At 35.3% G+C, this 18,050-nt stretch overlaps 1 protein-coding gene across 1 annotated transcript in view; it reads right to left on the minus strand.

Annotated features, from left to right (window-relative positions):
* Positions 1 to 18,050, minus strand: part of ATR (ATR serine/threonine kinase) — a 95,830-nt gene that overhangs the window by 61,601 nt on the left and 16,179 nt on the right. Inside the window, exons 15-21 of the mRNA XM_065875798.1 lie at positions 16,719 to 16,913; positions 14,962 to 15,147; positions 10,340 to 10,432; positions 8,708 to 8,838; positions 7,153 to 7,296; positions 5,045 to 5,138; positions 3,932 to 4,057 (exon numbers count right to left, since the gene is read on the minus strand). Of these exons, the coding sequence (XP_065731870.1) occupies positions 3,932 to 4,057; positions 5,045 to 5,138; positions 7,153 to 7,296; positions 8,708 to 8,838; positions 10,340 to 10,432; positions 14,962 to 15,147; positions 16,719 to 16,913 (969 nt within the window). The remainder of the gene's footprint in view (positions 1 to 3,931; positions 4,058 to 5,044; positions 5,139 to 7,152; positions 7,297 to 8,707; positions 8,839 to 10,339; positions 10,433 to 14,961; positions 15,148 to 16,718; positions 16,914 to 18,050) is intronic.

Consider the following 18,050-nt stretch of genomic DNA (forward strand, 5'->3'; position numbering starts at 1 on the left):
GTCCCTTACGTTTTTGAAAATGCTGCTATCCTCTAGGCTCACTCTGTATATTGCTGTTGAGAATTCTGATACTAACTTACTTTTCTTGCCCTTTTAAGTGATTTTTAAAAAATATTTCACCTGTAGGTCCTGAAGATTTCTTATTATTAAAGTCTAAGATATGTCTCAGGGTTGACTATTCTGGCGTCAATGTTCACAGGTACACAATGGATCATTTCATTTTATGAAATGAAAGTCTTTTATTTCCAGAAAATTTTCTTGGATTATAGTTTTAAATATTATGTTCTATTGTTTTATTTTTCTTTTTGAGAAACTCTATTTGTATGTGAAATCTTTGCCGAGCTTCTATTTCACCTACTTCTTTGATCCTTTGTACTCCTTTCTCTAATCTCATTTTTGTTCTCTTGATAATTCTTCTGCCTTTCGTCAATGCTCCTTACTAAAGTTTTAGTCATATATATTCTCCCCCCACGGTCCTTATAATTTAACCTTCATTTCTTCAATTTCTTTGGTTCAGTCACCTCTTGTTTCATATCTTGTTTTTTTATCCATTTCTCTGTTTAAATTTCTCACTTAATTCTTTTTTTTTTTGGCCACGCCACACAGCTTGCAGGATCTTAGTTCCCAGACCAGGGGTTGAACCTGGGCCCTCAGCAGTGCAAGTGTGGAGTCCTAACCACTGGACTGCCAGGAAATTCCCTTAATTCTTTTTTTATATCTGCAAATGCTTGCTTGAAATATTTAATTCAGGTTATAGTGCTAAGTCCAGTTTACTTATGCTTTATGATTGGTTTTGGGGTAGAAATTGTCATCAACCAAAGATTTAATTTTCATTTTCTGTTTTTGTCTTATAGTAACTTAGTATATGTATAGAACATATATTTTTTTCTATTTATATTGTGGGCCCTTCATAATAGCTGTATGCAGTTAACAGTAAGGATTTTGTAGTGGCTTACAAGATTCTGATTTTGTAAGTACTCTTTTCTGTCAGCATAGCTCAGTGTAATTTTTTTCATAAGTAGCTTTTACTGGCAGGAGAGTAGTATGGGGAGGTATATCTTTGATTTTGTGGATTTCTTTTTATTTCTGCAGGACCCTTAACATTCTCTCTCTTACTTTCTTCCTTCTGTTTACTACTCTCTCCAAAAAGTGCCTTCCCCTACCTATTCTTTTACTTCTCCCCAGAGATAATAGCTTCCAAAGACTGCAACCTTAGGATCTACACACTTTCAAGTACCTTCCCCGTAACCAATTCTCTGATGTACCACCTCTTAGACCAACTTTCAGTATCGTTGCACCTAGAGTGGGATCGTCTCGGTTGGTGATTTTGTCTTTGCTTTATCATCATCCATAGTTCCTTCAGTCCACTTTTTTTTCATAGGGTCTCCTCAGAATCTAACTGCTCTCAACACAAGCTTGTGGCATGAGCTCCAGAGATAGCTCTGCTGATTACATGTAATTTGAAGTTCATAGTATTCTCAGTCTCACAGTTATGCTGAAGGTGTGACTTATGTGTGGTTTTATTTGCTCTCCTTTTTGCTGTTTATGACGTTTTGCAGGGTATACAGAGATTCACATTTAGACATCCACCATTATCCTAGGATAACTTGGAAGTCCCTAGCAGCTTTATTTTCAATGGGCTCATTCTCAGATTTGTAATTATTAGTAAATATATCTTTTTATTATTTATTCTGCATTGTCACCCAAGTTTATTTTGGTCTCAACACAAACAACTTGTCCTTCTGGGATTTTACCATAGGGATTCACTTCAACCTGAACAGCATCTATTTTCATAGAGTGGTTATATGGTTGCTTAGTTTGATCTATAGCCTGATTTTTTTTGACACAGAAGTTAAATTTTTCTGCTATCCACTGAGCTTAGCTGTCCTCTATTCCTTCAAAAATGTATATTCCTCCTTAAAAGTAAGGAGTAGAAGCTGTCATTTCTTTAATGTCAATGATCCTCTGGTGACTACCCTAGAGTACAGCACTTTTGCAAGGTCAGTCCATCAAAATAGTTACGCATCCAAGGCTCCATTAGCCATCACCTTATTAACTGTCACACCATCTTTAAGTGTGCTTTATTACTACGTTATACCAAATTATTTGTTTATACAGTTATACAACTTTAGATCTATTTTTAGATAAACACTGTCTTTCAACGCACTCCTAAAGTATCTTTTCCTTTCTCTGTGGCTAAGATTTGAACTTTTAAAAGAATATCTTTTGTGTTTGTTCTTTCACGGACTCTCACAGCATTGCTACAAAGACTCTCTTGATCTCTAACCCTGTTATCTTACATCATTTTCCTACTCTGGTTATTGCTGTAGGTTCTTCTAGAGCTGCACTAAGATAGTCCAATAAGATAGCCACTATCCACATGCAGCTGTTTAAATTTAAATTAAGCAAAATTAAATAAAATAAAAAATTCAGTTCTTCAATCATACATTTCAAGTGCTCCAGAGAGCCACATGTGGCTAGTGGCTGCAATACTTATACAGTGTGGTGCAGAACATTTCCATCCTCACAGAAAATTCTTTTGGATAGCACTATTCAAGAACTTAACTGAACTGCTTTCAACTTTGATGTTACCTTCTTGCTATAGTTGGAAAAGAAACCATTTCCTTCTCTCTTTTTTCCTAGTGTTTTGGGCCAGTATACTGACTGTATTATCTACTGATAATCTAGATCTACAGTTAGGAGGGTGTGAAACCTACAGTGAAGGAGATTCAAGGCTCCTCACATGTGGTAGGATCATCTCCATGTTGGCTGTTTCCCACACTGGTTACACAAGTGCACTGACTCTGAAGCATGTACTTGTTACCATCATGTGTATCTTTTGTCCTAAGTAAATGCTTCCTTCTATCATGAAAACAAATATAACACAGTTTTGCAATTCACTAACTCCCGAGGGTCTTAGGCTCTCATATCTTATCATATGGGTTCTTTTTCCTTTTTTTAAGATTTTTTTTTTTTTTTTTTGTGGTACGCGGGCCTCTCACTGTTGTGGCCTCTCCCATTGTGAAGAGCAGGCTCAGCGGCCTCCGCGGCATGTGGGATCCTCCGGGACTGGGGCACAAACCCGTGTCCCCTGCATCAGCAGGCGGACTCTCAACCACTGCGCCACCAAGGAAGCCCTAAGATTTTTTTGATGTAGACCATTTTTAAAGTCTTTATTGAATTTGTTACAATATTGCTTCTGTTTTATGTTTTGGTCTTTTGGCCACAAGGCATGTGGGATTTTAGCTCCCTAACCAGGGATTGAACCTGCACCCCATGCATTGGAAGGCGAAGTCTTAACCACTGGCCCACCAGGGAAGACCCATCATATAGGTTCTTGATATGCAAAAATGAATACCTCATTTAAAATTTTTCCACTTTATGATTTATAGTCTATAGTTATCTGGTATTTTAAATACCAATTCTCACTCTTACCAAGGTTAGGGATAATCTACATTATGCTAAGAATAAAGAATAAAGAACAAAGAAAGAACAAAGTCCATGGTCCCATAAAAAAGGAAATTTAAAAATTTAGCTTCATTAAAACACAGTTAATTCCATCAAAATGTAAAATGGCATAATTACTGAAATTGTATATGAAAGATAGCTACAGGAAGTTATATGAGAAAACTCACAAAAACTGCTGCTGTACAAACACAAACAACCCTTCCTCAGGAAGATGCAGTAAACCTAAAATATAACCGCCAAATCATGACAATTCAAAAACAACAAAAAAATATGCAAAGCTCTTCAGCCTCAAAGGGTATCTCATGAATTACTGATTCTAAGTCATATCTGATAATCTTGGTAAAATAAAAATCACTTCTTTCATTGAGCCTACTGAATCTCAAGCAAATACACCAATCGGTCATCTTTTCTTTAAACTTCCAACCTTTGTTTTCTATAGCTCTTTAATTATATCTTGGTATACCTGATTTTTATACAAGGTTTCCTTCAAGCTTGTAAGAGCATGAATACGAACATCTACATTTTCATGTTGAATTGCTTTCATTGATAGCTGAAGAGTTGTCTGAAGATCAGTACTCTCAGAGGTCTCCTATATAAAGAGCACAGAGAGATACACCTTATCAATTAATCACTTCAGGAACCATTTCAGAAGGCCTGTATTTCCTACATAGTTACCATTAAAGTAGTTAAACTGTACCCCAATTGAAAGCAGTTTTAAAAAATACTTTCTATCTCTTCCTTTGTATCGCATATGAACTTTTAGTAATTCTCAGGGAAAGGGATTTCATTCAAAAATCTTTAGATCTGGAGAAAAATTTTATTTCAACTAAAGACTTTACTTATCCAAAATAAATCCTTCTTGGTAAGAAAGGCAAGTTTCCCTTAATTTACAAAGGGCTACACAATAGCCTTGAACGAGGTCTACAGATTAAGCAGATAATTCACCCCTTATTTTGACTACTTACTTTCTTATGACTGATGATTTACCCAGTAAAAAAGCATATAAAGTCTTCAGAATCAATCTTGCGATCTGTAGTAAATACATCTGCTATTCTGACCCAAGGTCAGGTATCCCACTTCCTGCCCTAAAATTCTATGGAATCATCACTAATATTTTTATAATTTCAGAGAGTTCACTGAAGTTCAGGATGTTGGAACTACAGATGATTCCCCTTGTAAAGCTCAGAATCAGATCTGACACTTCCATAACATGGTTTGTAGCACAAAAAAATTGGAATCCTCCCACAGCTTTTTTTCTTTACTCAGAGTATGCAGCTACAGTCACTTCTTTTAGGGACTGTAAGTAAGAACACAGTGATCTGGGTAGTAAAGGCATAAGAACTGTATCCTTTGCTCTCTGTTCTATCTAATCCTATTACATCTTTGCTCTAGATGAAAACTTCCTTCTAAAAATCATGGACTCAAGATAGGATTATCCAGTCATCAGAAATTAGCCATCAGAATATGACTATAATATCCTTAGATATGATTCTAAAGAATCTCTACTCAGTGCTCTGGAACTCAGGAATAATTTTGTATCAATGATCTCCTAAACCATACATAAAAAATTAAATACCTTTCTGTATTCCTGTAGAACTGCTTTTATTTTTTTTAATTCTGGATGATCAGGTAAAAAATATATTTCATGAAGAAAATCTTGCACAGCATCCCTAATAGTTAGTTGGAAGAAAAAGAATTACTTGCCAAATATGAAATAAAAAAAAACACAAAGCAGAGGTTGAAACTAAGGCCAACTTAATTCACACTTGAAAGTGCTAGTTGACTGTTGACATGCAAATTATTTTTCCTAACCATGTCTAGGACTCTCAGGTAATAGTGACAAATAATCAAATCTAACAAAATCACCCTGTGGCAGTCTGCTACATTGGTGGCCCTGAATAATCTCTATGTCTTGGTATATACTCCTATGTGTAGTCACTTCACCTTCAATTTGGGCTAGGTGTGTGACTTGCTTTAAAAAACAGAATGTGGCAGAAGAGATGTTGGGCCTATTTGGGGCCTAAGTGTTAAAAAGGTCTGGAAGCTTCTGGTTTTATCCTCATGAGAGTCCTGAGTCACCATGTAAGAAGTCTGCCTACCATCAGAGACAGGTTACATGGAGACAGAGAGAAGTTCTGAGACTAAATGAAAGAGGGAGAAGCCCAGCCAAGTCTACCTGCTGGCTGACTGCAATGACCATTGGTAAGAACAGCCAAGGAACTGACCAGCTGAACCCAGCCCAGACTGCAAAATCATGAGTAAATAAAAATGCTTGTTGTTTTAAGACACTAGGTTTTGGAGTGGTTTATAATGCGGCAATACAAACCCAACCCCAAAACACAAATTCTCACAAAGATATACTAGAGAAAAATATGTAAGTAATTCTTACTGAGGCTGCAATTTTTAACTTGCTTCAAATATAAAGCCCTAATATTTCTGGGTCCAAATAAAAGTGTTTCTAAATTCTAGTCTTCATTAACTCATGCAACAAACAGGTATTAAGTAACTACTGTGTGCTACTATTTGCTAGAAATTGGGGATGTAAAAATAAAGAAAGCTGTGGTAACTCCTTCACTCAGAGAGCTTAAGGTCTTCTATCTGGCAGAGTGAAAGAGAATTTTTTTATTATATGAAAAGGCAGAGAAATAATTCCTCTAAAATAAACAGCAAAGATATGCTATTTGCTTAATAATCCAAAAGGTATTTAAAAAGTAATCTAGATCAGTGATTATATTGTTCCATTATGTACAAAATACCAAAAATAAGAGTATTTTAATTGGAAAAAAACTCCATTAACCTTTTCTTCTGTATTTTCTCCCTGACTGAACAGTTACAGAAAATGATTAATGGGACTGCAACAGAATAAGGATAAGTAAGTAAATAAATAGTACTTAAATCCTAATTTTTCAGAAGTAACTATGACATACAACAGTATGTATAAAAATGGACAAAAAAAATTTCAGTGTATAGAAAGACATTCCAGGCTAAAAAGCAGCCTGAGTGAAAAATAAAAATGGGAAGGAGTAATGTATATTCTTGCATTAGCAGTCTGGATTGGCTACAGCCTAATATCTGCTTTGAAAAATCTTGGGAAATGATTTTAAGAAATAAGATGTGGCCAGATTTTAGAAAACCTTGAATATCAAAATAAACAATTTGGAATTTATCAGCTAGGAAGTGGAGAAACACAGAGTGTCTCTGCACGCTGAAATGATACAGATAAAGAGATGTTTTAAAATATGAACAATATGAAGAAACATAATAAAAGCTTAAAGGAAGGGAGGCTGGTTAATGCAATGAATAAGGGTTTCAACTAAGGTAAGCTGTAGAAAAAAAGTTATTAGCTCTCCTAATCTTTCTCATGCATTCAATTGTCTGCCTTTTAACTGTGAGAAGAAAGGTAATATTAGTCTCACCCCTTTCAAAATTGATGAAAAATAATTTTGAGTTATTGACATACTAACAACTAAGCTTAAAATATAATAATAATAAAAGCCATGTCACAACTGAAAGAGCATCAGTTTGGTATGTACTGACTTAAAGCATGTCAATTACTTCTGTTAACGGACTCTAAATTAAAAAGAATGTGAACAGTTCCACACTACCAACAGTAACCTTAATACCCTGAGACACAAAAATGCAGTAATAGAAAGCTGTTATCTTTATTAATTTCATTTACAATACCTGTTTTCAATTATGAGGTAGTGAAATATAGCTGCAGTTTCTTTAGGCTGGATGTGTATGAGAGGTAACAAAGCTACTATTACATGACTGAGAAGGGAGCCTAGATAAGCGTGATCCAGGCAACGAACAAAGCAGTCCCAAGCCCTATGTGAAAAAACAAAAGTTAAAAGTCACATCATTTTTATTATTTGCAAAGCTCCATCAGTTAATTATTAGATGAACAAACAATGATACATACAAGCAAAAAGATTACAAGGCAGCTGTAAAAATGGAATAAAGATCAGTACTGTATACTCAAATAGAATGATCTCTGTAATACACTAAGTCAAAAAAAGCAAGGTGAAAAACAATGCTTATAATATGCTACCTTTTGGTGCAGGGTTAACATGAAAAAAAAAAGTATCTGTGAGTAAGTGTGCATTTGCTTATACTTTTAGAAAGGGGGGGATTATACAAAAATTAATAAAAATAGACACATCTATTTTTAGCAATTCAGGAATGAAGGCTAGATTCTCTGAGTGTAACTTGTTACATAAATTTGAATTTGGGACAAAGTAAATGCTTTATATGATTTTTAAATTAAATAAAATAGAAGGAAAAAGCAACCTCTAAAAATTTTAAGCAAACTTAAATTGAACCTAATAATACCAAGTAGATGGCACAGCTATATAGGAAAGAATTCTTTCACATGACTTTAAAACATATTATTTTTTAAAATTCTTTCTAATATTCTTTTCCATTATGGTTTATCACAGGATTTTGAATATAGTAAAATATATTATTCTGACTGTACATCTCCAATAAAATATAGTCAAGAACAAAAAGAAACTTTCAGAAGCTTAAACTGCATTCAGTAGTTTTATTGTTAGCAGTATTACTGAAATTAAATTAAATTAGCAATCAGCTAAATCCTACACGCCAAAATCTCAGTGGCCTAAAAGAAATGTGGAGAGGAGACTTAAGGGACGAATCTGTTTCTAAGAGTTACTTAGGGGGTCAAACAACCAAACGTGTGACATGTGCATCTTATGTGGATTCTAATTCAAGCAAACCAACATCTTTGGGAAAAAACATCTTTGAGACAATTGGGGAAAGCTGAATTTTAGATAATATTAAGGAATTCCTATTAGTTCTGCTAAGTATAATAATTTATGATGGTTATATATATTTTTTAAATGTCCTTATCCTCTAGATACATCTGAGGTATATTTAGAAGTACAATGATATGATACTGGGTTTTCTTTAAAACATTCCAAGTAACAATAAAAAAGGTAGAGGTGGAAAGATTAAATAAGATTAACAATATTGATAACTACTGAGGCTGGGAAACGGGTATATAGGGGTTCATTATATTATTCTATTTCCCAATATATTAAAATACTTCACAGAAAAATGTTTTTAAAGAAGGAAACACAGTCCCTTTTCAATACAAATAGCCTTTCTACCTTAACTATTTCTTATTTCTGGTTTGAACCCAAATTCCCTCAAAGAGATTAAGAAATCAAGTTAGTATTGGGAAATGCAAAAAATCTAATGGACTCAGGCAGTCATTTACCTGCAACACAATTCAGGAAAATCATCCTTGAATCGAAGGCCAGTTCTCAGTGTGGTCATCATCTTCACCCTCACAGAACTGACATGTTTGGGTCCCATTAATTTCATCAAAGACATCAAACTGTTCAAGGCCTATAAAATAAGCAGGGCTTCAAAATAAAGCCATAAAGAAGCTGGCAGGAGCAGATGAGCCTTAAGGACAAGTGCTTCCCACACTAATCTCAGAGTACCTATTCTCTGGCAACACAAGGTCTAATAAATATTGGCAGTTTATTCTGTCCAAGTGCTTATGTAAGAGTTATAAATTTGAAAAACACGAGTTTAGTTCTTTTTTTTTCCCCTCTTTGAAGGTGATTTGTTATTTTGGTTCTGATGGTCCTCTTAAGCAGTAATTTTCCAATTTATTAAGAATCTAATACCTACTGTTTAATCTTCTTCATAGCCATCCCAAACTGCTATGCAGCACATGCATTTTTGTCCTAATGGTACTAAATTCAACATGCTCTAATTTAGTAATAAAACAAATAGGTAACTAATGACATACTCAGAAAATAATACACACATTTGTATTGGTGTGGAATACAGAATCAGACTTGTATGAATAGCTCCAGATTCTAATGAAGAGGTAAAGAAACTCTCCAGTCAACCTTAACTATGTGCCAAAATATGCAAACTCTTTATGGTTTAAAACAAACTCTAGTATTCTTAGATTTGAGGTTATTCTCTCACTTGGGATAACAGTAAGAAAGATTTCACATAGATACAAGTTATTTGGGGGATTAAATTTACCAGTTGACACCAAAAGGACAAGTATTGGTTGCTGAAATTTTTAGAGGTTAATTAATTAAGAGAAGGGGAGTACAGACTGAAATACAAGCTTCCATTCATGGGCTTTCATTATAATTTTACTGACTGAAGAGTGGAGACAAATAAAAAGGGAAATTTAATCAGTACCTAAAATTCTATCCCAATCTACAGACAAAAATTTCCAGGGGTGACCAATTGTGACAGCAATCATAAGGAAATTTCACTGTGCCAAATGCATTTAAATATACACTGACAAATACTGAAGTTACTTTACGTTCTGTACCTTAACATTTTTGGTATTCAAAAGCACCATGGGCCATGACTCACATGAGACCAATTTGGGCCAATGCATTCAATAATGCAACTTCTGTTTGAGCTATCAGGGAGTGCTGGTCTCTTTTCTTCCCACTGAGCTGGATGTTGTGACGACATGAGCCTGAAGCCGTTGGGGCCATCACCTAGCACTTAAGTTAGAGCCAATCCAAAGGAATTTGAGCTAACTGATTAATTCTGAGAATACTGTGTCCAAAATCAAGCTATGCCCGAAGCTATATTATCTTTACACTTTTAGTTACAGAGCCAACAAATTCCTTTAAGCCAGTTTGGGTGAGTTTTCTGTCCCTTATAAACAAAAGAACAGTAAATGATATAATTTTTCTTTTTAGATTCCCCGAAAGCTTATGTGAGTTGTTCAGGAACACAGAATATCATGTGTTTGATTATTTTTCATCTTTGAATGTCTGCAGCTAGAAGGAGAAGTCATGTCTCCTGCATATTCTATATGAATTCTGTTCTGGCACTTTGCAACTCAACTATCACCACCTACCATTTTCTTATCTTCAATGCCAACACTGGAGCTCAGTAACTGCATGTTAAAAAAGGCCAAGATGCCCAACAACTTGGGTTGCAAATAATCAGCCTAAGGGAAAAAAAAACCCACATAAAAAAGGTACTACATAAGTTTTATACAGATCAAATTTCATAAATCAACAATTTATTTATATTATTTCTATTTTATCTAACTACGTTAGAATATTGAAAATAAACAGTCGGTGAATTACATTTTTCCCAAAGCATATATTTTCACATGTAATACTTTAAAAATTAGTGAAACTGATTTACAATCAAAATATGATTAAACAGTACTGTACAGTGAGAAAATCATAAGCTTTTGAATTACAGTTGAGCTACGGTGGGATTTTCAGGATCTGACTCATGTCAGCATCCAGAGTGGAGAGGATATTTATCTTAAGGAGAAGAAGAATAGAGAAAGACAAGTAAATGTCCTTATCTAGAGCATTTAGAGCTAAGGTGGAAAAAAAAAAAGTACTTGATTACGGAACAGGTACCCTGCCAGAATGAAGGTCTGACATAGAGGTCAAATCCACTGATATAATAGTAATAAAGGGGTACAAGCCTTGGGCATCAACAATTACAGGTTAGGTATCACTGTCCATGGCACTTTGGGTCTCCCGAAGTGGACAGGGTTAATTCTTTCTTGAAAAAGGGTCCTAGAGGAGTGGGTATGGGCTTTAAATCAGCCAAACCTGGGTTTGAATCCCAGTTTTGACACTTCCTAGTATTTGATGCTGGATAAGTTACTTAGCTCCTCTGGGTCTGTAAGATGGGACAATGAAAGCACCAACTGCATAGAGTTTGTTGTAGAGATTAAATAAGATATCACGTGTTAAGCCCTTAGAATATAGTAAAGTGTTAAATAAACTTAAGTTAGTATTATTAAAAACTGGGAATGTGAGTACTCTGCAAAGAAGAATTTTCCCCTCTTTAAAAATCTTTATGTATAGGCAAGAAAAGGGACCAAAAAAAAGGGGGGGGCTGGGGAGAAGTAGCAATTAGAATATTTTCTAACTCCAGGAGAAAGTTGCATTGTTTGGCATTGAGGCACCTAATTTAAGTATCTCTAGGTTACACACACTGCCAGGCTGGGGTCGGGGGGCAGTAAGAAGGGTGTGCACTACCTCACAGTAGAGAGGAAATTAGGTGTCCAACACGTTCTCCAGGTTAGATGTTGGGATAAACTTTTTTTCTCTTCCAAAGCACAGAGAATCATCAGTTTTACCAAAGCCTAAAATTACATTTAATTTACAAACTTCTGATTTGGATTAAGACTCAACTTAGGTTTAATAAGCCATAATTCACTAATCGCATGGTTCCAGCCCATTCTTAAATGAAAAGCAGATATAGATGATACTCACATTGTCTGTGTCAACATTCTAATTTTAAAGCTCTTATATTTAGACAAATAGTTCGTTCATCTGCCACTCACCAAATATTTATTATGTATGCCTAGAATACTGTGCCAGGTGTACGAGATAAGCTCTCCCTACTAGTTTACATGGGACACTGATATGAGAAGAAGACATTAAACAAGTACGTACATAAGGTTGTGATAAGTGTTATAAAGAAATAAATGTGATCACATGAGAGAGAACTGGGATGAGGTGATCAGGAACTTAGATAGGGTGATCAGGAGACTCTGAGATCTAAAGAATGAAAAAGATCCAGGATAATATTCCAAGTAAAGAAACTACGTATTGCAAAGGCTGTAAAGCAGGAAAAAACTTGACATGTTTAAGAAACACAAAACAATGCTGAAATACAGGGAGAAAGGAAGATAAAAGTTGCACAATATGGGGCCTCCCTGGTGGCGCAGTGGTTGAGAGTCCGCCTGCCGATGCAGGGGACGCGGGCTCGTGCCCTGGTCCGGGAAGATCCCACATGCCGCGGAGCGGCTGGACCCGTGAGCCATGGCCACTGAGCCCGCGCGTCCAGAGCCTGTGCTCCGCAACGGGAGAGGCCACAACAGTGAGAGGCCGCGTACCGCAAAAAAAAAAAGTTGCACAATATGAGGGTGGAAAGATATACAGACCACGTACAGCCTTATAAGAGCAATGAAAACCATAGAAGGAATTTAGGCAGGGGATAATGTGAGTATAAGTTGTAAGAAGAGTACTTCAAATGCTGTGTAAATAACTGACTAAAGATGCAGGAAAAGAAGAGCAATAGGAGAGAACTGTTAGGAGGTTTTTATAGTATTCCTGGAGAAAGATGACGGTCACTTGTATAAGGGCGGTGGCAGCAGAGATGGAAAGATATATTTTGGGGCTAGACTTGAAAGGACTTGTTGCTACTCAATTTTAAAGGATATAAGAAATGAAGGGCTCATGAATACCTTCCAGGTTTTGAAGCAACTGAGCTTCTAGGTAGACACTGGTACCATCTCCTGAGAAGGGAAGACTATGAGAGAAACAGGTTAAAGGGAAAATAAAGATTTTTTAACGGACATGTAATGTTTGGAATTGAGATGTTTAAAAGACGGACAAATAGAGATTACAAAGAGGAAGCTGGACAGTCTCTATCTGTCATCTTCCCTCATCCTCAGATCCATTCTCTGCTCTTTCCTGCTTTGCTATGTGCCTAGGAGGCTAACCAGATTTCATCACTCAAGATATCTTTCCCTCTGTCTTCCCACTAAATTCAGTCAACAGGAGGCACCAACAAGGGAACAAAGGGCAGGAGGAGAGCGTGTGGTATTTATACTTCCTGTTCTCTCTGCGTTGTGCGGTGGCCCTGGCAGTGGTTATATACAATGAGAGCCCTTCCCCCGCACCATGATTCTAGCTCTCAACCAGGCTCTGGTAATGCCATTTCTTCCTGCCCAGGACTAAGGGGAGCATATGTTTTCTGCCGTTTCTAGTCCCCGGGCTCCTTAACATTCCATGCTGGTTCTCTTAACCTTACCCATATCAATGAAAATAGTCCTTTCATTAAATTCTTTTCAGTGAAACATTTTTGTGTATTCCATCTGTTTCCTGCCAGGACCTAACTTGCATAAGCCCATAAGTCCAAAGCTCAAGAGAGGTCTGGACTAGAATTTCCACTATGAAATCATCAAAATGTAAATCATATTACAGGACCAGATGAATTCAGATTCTTTCTCATTTAAAGAGAGAATATTTATAGAGAAAAAGACCCAATTACACAGTACTGAACCAATCTAACATTTAGAGGATAAAGTAGATAAAGTAAAGATTAAGAATGAGTGAACGAAAAAAAGAAAAAAAAAGAATGAGTGGACAATCAACAGATGAATGGATAAAGATGTGGTACATATATACAATGGAATCCTACTCAGCCATAAAAAAGAATGAAATAATACCATTTGTAGCAACATGGATGAACCAAGGGATTATCATACTATGTGAATACTATGTGAAATAAGTTAGAAAGAGAAAGACAAATACCATATGCTATCACTTACATGTGGAATCTAAAATATGACACAAATGAACTTTATCGACCAAACAGAAACAGACTCACAGACATAGAGAACAGACCTGTGGTTCCCAAGGGGGAGGGGGTGGGGGAGGGATAGATTGGGAGTTTGGGATTAGCAGATGTAAACTATTATATATAGAATGGATAAACAACAAGGTCCTACTGTATAGCACAGGGAACTATATTCAGTATTCTGTAATAAACCATAATGGAAAGGACTATGAAAAAGAATATATGTATGTTAACTGAATCACTTTGCTATACAGCAGAAATTAACACACTGTAAATCAACTATACTTCAATAAAATAAATTAAAAAAAAAGAACGAGTAGACAGTGAAGCAAAAAGAAAATCCAGAAAATGCAGTGTCACAGATGCCACATAAGAAAGGATGGTCAGTTGTACCGAATGCTACTGGAAGCCGAATAAGATAGGAAAAGAGAAGTGACCATTAGATGTGATAGCAGGAAACTGCTTTTGACCTTAAGATGAGAATTTCAGTAGAATATTTAGAACAGAGTCAGGCTAGAATAAGCTAAAGAATGAATGGGAAATGAGAAAGCAGAGATAGAAACCTCTCAAGATATTTTGCTGATAGTCAAAATAAAATATCAGCAAAAATTGAGTCTCTTGAAAGAATGAAAGCAATCAAAAGAAAAAATAGTAAGCCTCAGGATTTATGTTTTTTCAGGTGAAGAAATAAAATAGTAAGATGATTTCAGATACGAATTTAAGACAAGGAAAGAAAAAGGAATAACATATTTTCTAACTTATCTTAAATCTAACAATGGATTTAAATATAGTTAGAAGTGATAAAGTTAGCATGTCATGCCACGGAAGGGGTAGCGCGGGGAGCTACAAACGCACTCTAATCTACAGTGAAAAAGTGGTGAAGAAAAATGAACATTTTTACCGAATGAAAAAATAAAGTCTAAGATCATATGAAAATGCATATTTTTCAATGCTAATATGTATGCTGTGACCATGTAATTTAAATCATCAGCCTTTTCAAAATAAAAATCCCAATTGAAAATTTAAATAAATCTCTAGCATTTGGAAAATATATAAAACACCTGTTTCTCCAATTTCATAATTAAGCTACAAAAAGGAGAAAAACCAAGCAAAAAACCCATACAACATATTCCTTACCATTAGTTCGGGTGACGTGATATCTCTTGGGCCCTGATATGGATCATCACTAGATGCAAATGAGGCAAGTATTGACAAACCATTGAAAACCTGTTGATAGTGTTCTCCAATACGTAGCAATAGTTCATTATGCAGTCCTTGGAAATCTTGTCTCAACAGGCTCCCGAGTTCAATTTCTGTTTCATTCTAACCCAAAGACACATTTCAAAAATTTAAGAAAAAAGTTTTTTTTTCTCCATACTAATATCTTGGAAATAAGTATACTGATTTTAATACACTATTAGTTAATCAGGAGCTCTAGATCAGGTGACAAGAATTACTAATGATATAAAAAAGTCATTGGAAAAGGATTCTGACCTTGATTTCTCCTGGTAGGTCTGCCATGGGCTACAGGTAATGAAAACAAGTGATCAGACTTTATTTTGAAATAAAATTTTTAAAAGGGAGTCTAGTTTTCTATAAAGGTTCAAAATGTCATTCACTCATTATTCATGGAAATGTAACCCTGACAGGAAAATCAGTGGCTCAGAGCACAGTCTTTCTGGACAGACTGCTGATATCTAAATTCCAGCTTTATCATTTATTAGTTGTGCTGTGACTCAGACAAGTAACCTAATCTGACCTTTCTCTGCCTTAGTTTTCTCATCTATCAAATGGAAAAATAGTACTTTTATCTCACTGGGTAACTGTGAGGAGTTATCCAAGTGAAATGATCCATAAAAATTGTTTAGCAAAATTTCTGGCATGTAGTAAGAAGCACTGAAATGTTATTAACATTCCACCTTTACAATAAAGATTTTCTTTCTCAAAATGAATAAATACACTCAATATTCAAAAAGTCTCATGTGGAAAGAGATCCATAGCTGGCATATCATGAAATATGTGAAATAAATTAACATCAGAGAAAAAGAGTAGAGTTACATATGCATATCTGATAGGTTCTCTTGTTCCCATACAGCCTCTTATTCCTCAGATATTGTTGCTACTATAACACCAAAAAAAGAAGCATAAGCTATAATTTTAAATTTGAAAACTAGCAAGAAACTGGGCCAAACTGTAATCAGAGCACTAAGTAACTAAACTCAGTGCTGACACTGTACTACAGTTGAAGGATACTGCCTCTTCCGATAGATGTAATTATTTGCATATCATTAGTCATTTTACAGCTCCAATCAATTAATAAATTCTAAAATGAAATTAGCTGGGACTTCCCTGGTGGTCCAGTGGAAAGGACTCCATGCTCTCAATGCAGGGGTCCCAGGTTTGATCCCTGGTCGGAGAACTAGATCCGACATGCATGCCACAACTAAGAGTCCGTGTGCTGTAAATAAGAAGCCCACATGCCACAACTAAGAAGTCTGCATGCTGCAACTAGGAAGTCTGCATGCCACAGTGAAGATCCCGCATGCCCCAACTAAGGCCTGGCACAGCCAAAATAAAAATAAATAAATAAATAAAATTTTAAAAAAAAATGAAATTAGCTGAGAATCTGATCCACGAATGGATGACTACCTATCATATACCATTATGGTAAAACAATCAAAGAATATAACAAAAGAATAATTCTATTTAATACTTTCCTTGGCCCAGGGCAAAGCTTATTTACGTACCATTTGAACTTATATTACCCTAGGATAGACTATAAACTACGGATAGACTATAAACTACTCACTCTATTTCCTATAAGAATGTCACAACAGCTTTCCTATAATGCTAATTTAAACAAAAGAGTAAAATATAAACAAATATTCAATTACCTTTAGATAATGAAGGGCACGTTCTAATTCATCCTTGGAACAGGAACAGACCAAATGGGAAAAAATATACTTGAAATTATTTATTAAAATCTCTCTACGATTGACATTTAATTGTTTTCCTAAAGTTCGAATGAGAGCAGAAGCTGCAGGGCTTGCTTTGGCAGCAAGGTCAGGTAGCAGAACTTGTAACGTTCTCTGAAAAAGAAACACTACAATTACTAAAAAGTACATTTGTCCAGGTGATAAAATATTCATATAAGCTATGTTCAAAAATAATTTAAAATGCCACACAAATTTGGAGTCCACATACAACATATCTGAATTCAGATATACCATTTATTCATTCAACACATATTTAATGAGCATCTATTATGATTCAGGCACTTCAGATACAGCAGTGAAAAAACAGACAAGGTCCCTGATGGCACAGAGTTTACACTGCAGAGGGGGAGAGACAGACAATAAATAAGCTAATGTACAAGTAGCAAAGAAAATAATTTCTCATGAGTATGTGTTAAAATGTACTCATGCTCTTAAGGCAGTGGTTCCAAGCCTGGTTTACTATTTGAGCTAACTATAGTATTTAGACAATAAGCAAGAGTAGCCATAAATACAATATTTTAAATTTTTTAAATTAAAAAGTTGATGCTGCAATATTAAAGAAAACCTTTTTAACACACCCACCATTCCAACGTGGCAACAAATCTACTTTGATTTTGGTCTGTTTCCTTTAAGATCTCGTTCATAAAATAATACACAAAATTCCAAACATAAAATGGTTGATCTTTCATTTATTATGTATCTAATGAACAACTACTACATGTCAGCCACTATCCTAGGCACCGAAGATGTGACAGCAAATAACACTCAGGCCCTGCCCTCAGAGACACTTAAACCTTATTTCTGTTATGCCTTTCAACTTAATATTAATCCTGTAAGACTGTTATGACATTATAAGGTAGTTTCTCTAAAGTATTTATAACTATTATGTTAAGGTACATAATATTCTAGGACCTAAATATTAGACACCTAGTTTCTTCTCTGGGTTTTGTCTATTTGCTACTTGGAAAATGTTGCAATAAACATCTGTGCTTTGGGGCTCCCAGATGGAACTACTGAGGGAAAAAGTAAAAATATCTTTGTGGTCCTTAGTGTATAGTATCATATTTCCTTCTAGGATTTGTCCAATTTACATGCAATTTAACTTTGTTAAAATATGATAATACTGTAGAGAAAAATTCTGCATGGATCACTATTATAATATTAACTAAGAAACATAAACTTTGCCTTCAGGAAAACATAAGAAGATAATCTACACCATCCATCTTTCAA

This window comes from Phocoena phocoena, chromosome 4, assembly GCF_963924675.1.
Source record: "Phocoena phocoena chromosome 4, mPhoPho1.1, whole genome shotgun sequence".
Classification (NCBI taxonomy): Eukaryota; Metazoa; Chordata; class Mammalia; order Artiodactyla; family Phocoenidae; genus Phocoena; species Phocoena phocoena.